At 42.5% G+C, this 7,502-nt stretch overlaps 1 protein-coding gene across 1 annotated transcript; it reads right to left on the reverse strand.

Moving 5' to 3' along the window:
• Positions 1–1,936: 1,936 nt before the first annotated feature.
• On the reverse strand, positions 1,937–6,037 carry ppardb (peroxisome proliferator-activated receptor delta b; the record flags this gene model as incomplete). The annotated part of the gene is made up of 7 exons (XM_080534578.1): positions 1,937–2,184; positions 4,047–4,290; positions 4,496–4,702; positions 4,789–4,991; positions 5,140–5,278; positions 5,410–5,561; positions 5,695–6,037. 7 exons carry the CDS (start codon positions 6,035–6,037, stop codon positions 1,937–1,939), a joined length of 1,536 nt encoding a protein of 511 aa, XP_080390704.1.
• Positions 6,038–7,502: the final 1,465 nt, after the last annotated feature.

A 7,502-nucleotide genomic window follows, 5' to 3' on the forward strand; every position in this document is an offset into this window, starting at 1 on the left:
GGCAAAATCTAGAGGTAGATAGGGATGAAGAGATACCCATGGAAAATATAGAGAGGGGTCAATTTCAAATTGGACAAGAATTAAAGTTGTTGTAAATATTAAGACAAGGCTTAGGGAAAGGCAGTATAGTCCCATAACATTACATGGAAACAAATATTCTTTAGAATATTTTAGTCCCAAACTCAATAATTGAGTCCCAAGAATGCAATGGAAGCAGGATATTACCAGATATTGATAGTGCAGAGATGAGAGGAAAAACTGACACTGTACTCAATACACATCCATACTAAAACATGTTATAATAGCAAGGGTTCAGTGTTTGATATCATTGTCCTGAGTGGATGCAGAAACATTCCAAGGCTTGTAATGTTGCTACAGTTTTCATCAACATCTTTAGTATTAAAGGTTTTGTCAGAATGGCATGACACTGTTTATTAGTCTTATCCAAGTCTTGGTATGAAATGCAGAACCCATGTATTGTGAGTAATGCACAAAGGTGTAAGTGAAGGACTGGTTCTTGGTTGCTGGTGCTGTAATTTAATCACTTCATACAGAATCACACTGCTTAAATGCCCAAGTCTTTAGAATTGTTTCTTTTTTACTACTTTAATTCAATAACATTTGGCAATGCGTTCTGGGGCAGTAACAATGGTACATAACCATAACCAATGACTACAATTGCTAGATAATAATTTCATTGGCTGAAAAAGTACTGTCCCCTCAAAATGAGCAATGTATTTTTTGTGTTATTAGCTTTCAAGATCTATAAATGTGCAGTTCAGGATGATGATGTAATCACCTTTCGGGAGGCTGCCTATAATATACCTTGATTACAAATAATTTTGTAGTCAACTACCCAAGTTAGTTGTGATATGACTGAGATAGAGGTTTGAATAAAATAAGGGTGAAATGTCTCTTTAAAGAATGCTGTAATTATTATTCCCAAAATTGTAATGCACAACCCAAAATATGCAACCACTTGTTTAATTGACCTACACAATCAGTGTTTCGTTTCTGTAGATTTTGTATGACCATGAATGAGCCTCCTTTCCATATTAGCAAAACTCACAAACTCATGGCATACCCACTATACTATTTGAGTGTTGCTGTGTGGGGAAAGTCATTAAATTGCTTGACAGGACTTGGCAATAGATACATTCAAGACATTTCACATTTTTAGCATTGCTCTGTCTATAAAAAGTTATTTATCAATGTCCACCCATCACCAAAAGTGTTAGCCCTACCACGTCACTACAGTATTTAAATGTTCTAGGCCAATGTCCCACTTTCTATACCCATGCATAAAGAGCATGTACTAAAGTACTGTATAATATATACAAGTATACTGGGCACAAATATACACATTATTTCATTTCATGTAAGCTTAATATTGCTATATGCAACGGTCTGTACTGGGGAGCCTAAAGCTGTGTGCACACAGGGCCATTGCGTTGCACCGGAAGTCATTCATCTCAATGGGGCCGTTGCGTTGATCAGTTGCCTTGCTCTGCATTGCGTTTCTTGACCGTCAGGGTGCGGCAATCAGTCAAAAAATGTCAGCTTTTTGCGTTGCGTTGGATCCGGAAGTAAACCGGAAGTAGTTTCTTGCCCAGAGCTCTCGCCTCAGATTTTAAATCCTCAATTTTGGCCGCCATTGGCTAAAATCTGTAATTTGGCTGTGTTAATATGTCATTTTATGAAGTTTTTATATGTTTTCAGGCGAGAAAGTAACCATATATATTCACAAAATGTGTCCAGTTTATCAAAATAACCCGTTTATATATCTGATCTGACGTTTTTTCCCCCACTTCTGTGGGAAACTTCGCTAGCAACACGAGTAGAGTTGTTGCGTCTGCATCGCACGTTGAAGTACGTCAAGTCCATCCCAACAGGTTGCGCCAGAACGACGATGACAATGGCCCTGTGTGCACGCAGCTTAATACATGTCTTTGTAGATCTCCTGTAGTAGTGGATGCAGCGAGGTCTCAGACTCAGTCTTTTTGATTTTCTGTACCAGCAGGGCGTTTTCAGTGACCAGTTGTCTCAGGTCAGCCATCTTCTGCAGCAGCTTGGGGAAGAGGTACAGGGAGTCTGTGTGGTTGGCTTGCAGGTGCTGGTCCAAGGCCTGCAGGATGCCGTCCTGGCTCTGCTCCACCTGCTTCACATTTATCAGCCCCGGACGGTCTGCAGTGACAGGGACAGAGGAGAGGACTCTACAATGTTACCATCTCAGAACAAACTTCCTGCATAACAGAACAGTATCCTATGGCCCAATCCCATTTCTTATTTTTTCCCCACTACAAGGGGTAGTGGTTGAAATCTTCCCCTATGAAAAAGGACAACCCTTCAAGACCCTGATACGTCATCATCAGTAGTATCATAGAAAAGCATTGACGCTCGCAATTCGTTCACAACTATCAATCGATCAAACAAGTCATCAAGTAAAAAAGAACAATGCTTCATTACCAGTTCATGACAGAATAGCGGTGCTTTGTAGGCTAGCAACCTGTGCTCCGACCCTGCAAGTCTGCACTGACAGCGGTAACAAGTGCAACAACTTCACTGCTGGAAATTTCGTCCGTCACATGCCATCAAAGATGGGAAATACGACATGGAAATATGTAACAATTTGGGACTGTCATGCAATCAGCCTTAATACAATGTTGTAACGTTAGCTAGCTAAGTAGAGACTGCATACTAGTGTGTGTTTTTTTTATGCTTGTGATAAAGAAAAGGTCTATAATACATTGAAATGACATTAAACTAAGATAATACGATGGTTATCATAATTTTAAAATCTTTATTAACATTTTATTTATTTTTTTAAACGTTACGCACAGAGACCTTGCACACCGGTCCGTTGCGGAGTCCGTTGCGTTTTTTTACGTTGCAAACTTTTTTTTTTTGAAGAGGACAAGCGCGTCTTCAACCTCCGCCTGTCAAGAGCACGCCGCATCTCAGAAAATGCATTCGGCATTCTGACCCAGCGCTTCAGGGTTTACAAAAGGCCAATGGATTTAATCCATAGTTTTGCATGCACAGAGGAGGAAGCACATGCATGCAAAACGATGTATTAAACCAAATGCAGAGAACTTAATGATTTTTTTCCCCCTTTGAGTGTGACCCTATACCTCTCCTCTAAATATAACTAATTTTGAGTTATACACACCAGTGGTAGGTGCAAATTATAAAAAAAAATCTCAACTTGTTATACCTGAAGAGGCTGAGCTGGTCTGCTCTGTCTCCATCCCTACACTGGAGCTCTCCCTCTCTGTCTGTGTGTCCTCCTCATCCTCTGTTTCATACTCCTCATCAAATTGAACATTACTGTCTGATCTGTTGAAAGAAGGCGTTATCTGCGTTATGAAACCATACTGTGTGGCTAATTGGTTGCACTCTGCTGTAAGCATCATCATCATCATCATGATCGCCGACCACATAATCACCATCTGCCCCTTATATAGACCACCCTCAGAAGCCAGCCTCAGAAGCCAGCCTCTTCGACCTAGAACCAGAGATGCGGGCATGGCTACGCGACACCGAGTTGGACCTCTGACGTTACACGAAAGAAGAAGAAGAAGAATCATCATCATCATCTGTATGTTGTTTTTCTTAAACTCGACTAACCGCAGAGATAATACTTGAGACATGTACTTCTGTAAACATTAATCCAACTGTCCTAAAGTTCTAATTTGACGATGTGTCCCAGTCTATACCATGGCGGAGTGGTCAATAACAACTCTCAAAAGGCTTTTGACCAACGCGAAAAACGCAGAAAATCGAACCTGTTGCGTTTTTTTTTTGGGCGGACGAATTATTACGGATTGGTGTGCAAGCGTGGTTGACACAACATGAGTTCTAATTTATTTTTTTAACGGACGTAAAAAACGCACGTAAATAACGCATTGGTGTGCAAGGGCCTTAACCCTCTATCGCAGCAAAAATCGGGACACCATACCCCTACATGTATTGGGATTGGGCCTATGGCTGAGCATAACTAGGTGCGGTAGTCTTATGTGCTTTTCAGTACACCTGTGGCACCTCACCTCCACACAGGATGATGGCTGCCACAAAGAGGGCCAGGTCGCTGTCGTCCAGCTCTAGAGCATTAAACTTGACAGCAAGCTCAAACTTGGGCTCCATGATCTCGCTGAAAGGCTTACGTAAACTCCGCAAGAACTCCCGGGTCACAAAGCCCTTTCCGTTGGCCACTAGCAGTCCATCTTTGTTCATGAGGGAGGGGAGCATGGCGAAAATGGCCTCGTGGACACCATACTTAAGCAAAGTCACCTGAGGAATGCAAAGTCATTCATATGATATAAAATAGCATTCGAAAGTATCCAAAAGCAAAATGTACCATCAGGGAGATAAATAATCTAGAACACTGTCCACCACCCATGACCTGCATGAAATGAAATGCTTCATAATTGAAAAGCTTAATCCTGTTTTTCAGATGGAGATTGGAAATCTCTGATAGTTGCAGACCATACCATACCTGGTCATTGAGGAAGAGGTCCACAAACCCCGGGATGCTCTTGGCAAATTCAGTGAGTTCCCGCACAGTCTCCACTGTGGTGCACTGACAGCGGTAGAACACATGAACCCCTATCTCCTTGGTCAGGGGAGCACCCAGAAGTAACTGGTTCCACACCAGACCACTCTCTGCCTGCCAAAGTGTGTCCACATCATGGATGACAAACGGCTGCAAGGGGAGAGAGAATGCATTCATGATGGACTCACATAATCACATAAGACGCTCCGAGGCAGGTGCTCTGACACAATGCGTACCGAGGTGCAGCTGTTCTTTCCCGTCAGGATGCTGCGGGCCTTCTTCTTGGTCATGTTGAGGTTCTTCAGGTAGGCAGTGTAGACTTGCTTGGCCAGAGTCTTGAGGTCAGAGCCTCCGGGGTTCTGTGGATTCAGTTCCTCAGCTAGTAGGCCAGCCACCAGCTTCTTCTTTTCAGCCTCAGGCATACGGCCATATCTGATCGCTGGGAATACAGACAGGTTAGCGCTCAATGATGTACACCAACAACAGACAATATAATGAGTTTTCATAATATTGTGTGTATGATATAGCAGCAGAATCATCTCAAATGATTACCATATTCAAACAGTGTTCTACACACTATTCCTCACCATCGTGGGACATGCCCAAAGCCAGGCACTTCTGGAAGCGACAGTATTGGCACTTATTGCGATTCTTCTTCAGAATCTTGCAGGTGCGCTTACAGCGCTCGTACTCCAGCTTCATTCGGATAGTCCGTCGGAAAAAGCCCTGTCAGATAGATACAAACACAGGCAGACAGAGTCAACATGGCACTTATAACACAGACCAGAATAAGCATTTGATCAACATTATGTTACCTGATCATAGGGGCCTAATGATGAAGTTGCATGCACCCTTACCTTGCAGCCCTCACAGGCATGCACGCCGTAATGGAACCCAGAGGCTTTATCCCCACATATTTTGCATTCTACATTGATCCCAGTGCCTGTGGTATCCTCCCGACCCAGACGCAGCTGCTCCGAGAGCGAAGGAGATGAGGTCTGAGACAGGTCTGCGCAGAGACAGGGACAAAACACCTGTCTGAGTTGGCTATAATAACAAAACATAGGAAATTATCTTACTCTTAATTTGAGTATTCTCAAAGTATAAGTCTACTCAATGGACTAGTCTGTACTCTCAATTACCTGTGTAGTTGGTGGATGCTACAGGACTGTCCTTTCTTCTGTGACTGTCCCGCTCCAGAATCTCCTCTTCCCCTCCGTCTCCCCCCCCATTCTGTTGGCTCCCATTCCATCCCCTGGAGGCTGGCGACCCCTCCGCACCACTACTCCCGCCCTCCTCTTGCCCAGCCCTTAGTTCCTGTAGGTCAGCCGTGGCCACTAACTCTACCTCCTGTGCGGTCCACCTGACTTCAGCTGTGTCCCTGGGATAGTTTGGGCCTTCCAGGGGCACGCCATTATCCCTGGGTTTTGTCTTCCCATTCACCCCATCATGGTGCTTAGGGGCAGGCCTCTGAAACCCATCCATGGCTCTTGGTCAGGCTGCTAAAGCTCCTCCCCTTATGTCATGTTGCTGACATGGCTACCCCTGCTAAAGTGGGAGAGAATTATCAGAGCAGGATTCACTAAGAGCAAAGGTCAGAAGGTTATTCCTGATACTGTAGAGTATATATAAACTAAGCATCTTTTCAGAAGTAAGGCCTGGTTATGGAGAATGAATCATGCCACAATGAAATACAATACACACATCGAAATGCAATACATGCGTAACACTAAATATAAACTATGATTGGAAATGAAGTAGGCCTAATATCCAGTTGTGGAATTATATTTATCACTACTTTGGCTGATGGTTAAGACAGGTCCATGGTAACCTTACGACCATTCTGTTACAGCCACCCCCCACCCCAGCTGCAAAACCAGCCTATAACATGACTAGAATTTCATCACGTGCTTATCGTGCCAAAACTCAAATAGAAAATGTAATGCACACATCTCAAAAGGCAATGTACACATCTCGAAATACAATGTACACATCTCGAAATGCAATGTACACACCTCAAAATACAACGCACATATCTCAAAATACAATATTGTATTGATTTCATTTTGGCACTAATATTCCATATTTTTGCATTGTATTGTGTTACACATGTATTGCATTTCGATGTGTGTATTGCATTTTCAATGTGTATTGTATTTCATTGTGGCACGATTCATCCTCCATACCTGGTTAGCATAGTATGAAATTCAAAACAATAATGCAGCAATGAAAGGTGTGTACTATTAGGGTTGGGTGATATTAAAAGGTTCCTTTAGAAAATATTCCAATAATATTGTTAATTGCTGTAGCACTGTATGGACATGCAGGTTTGCGCATAAATGACTGAACTGCTGTACAGAGGGTATGAGTGTAACAGAGTGTAATATGGTTGGTGTTGTAATTAGGTTGTTTGCACTTTTACAGACAATTAGCCTACCTGTAGAGAACAATATCATGATATGCATATTCAAATACAGTGGACATTTCAATGTGACAGAATCACAAAATAAAAGCCACATAGGGGCCTACATGGTGAAAACAAACTATGGCGCTCAAGTTTCTGAAGTGTGCACAATGGTGTAAGAGAACATGACCTCACCTCACATTGACTTTTCTCTAATTGTACAGAATAGACCTGGACCATATGGATCAATGGGGAATGGGCTGAACACAAACCTGTTAATTCTCCTGGTCATGATGGGTTTGAATGAATGAATGGTCTTTATTGTCATTGATATAGTACAGGTACCAAACAACGACATTTGGGAGGGGGGCCTCCCCTGGTGCTAGGAAAGAAAAAAAAAAGAAGAAAAAAAGAAGGGAAAGGAGCTGGTTTACATAAATAAAGGCTATGTACACTATCCACTATACTATACTGTACAAATAAAACACTGTTTTTGGGGGGGATTAAAGAAAATGACCTGTACTGTGTGATCTGCTTATGGACTAA

The sequence above is a fragment of the Nansenia antarctica genome (genome assembly GCF_963989245.1).
Source record: "Nansenia antarctica genome assembly, chromosome: 6".
Classification (NCBI taxonomy): domain Eukaryota; kingdom Metazoa; phylum Chordata; class Actinopteri; order Argentiniformes; family Microstomatidae; genus Nansenia; species Nansenia antarctica.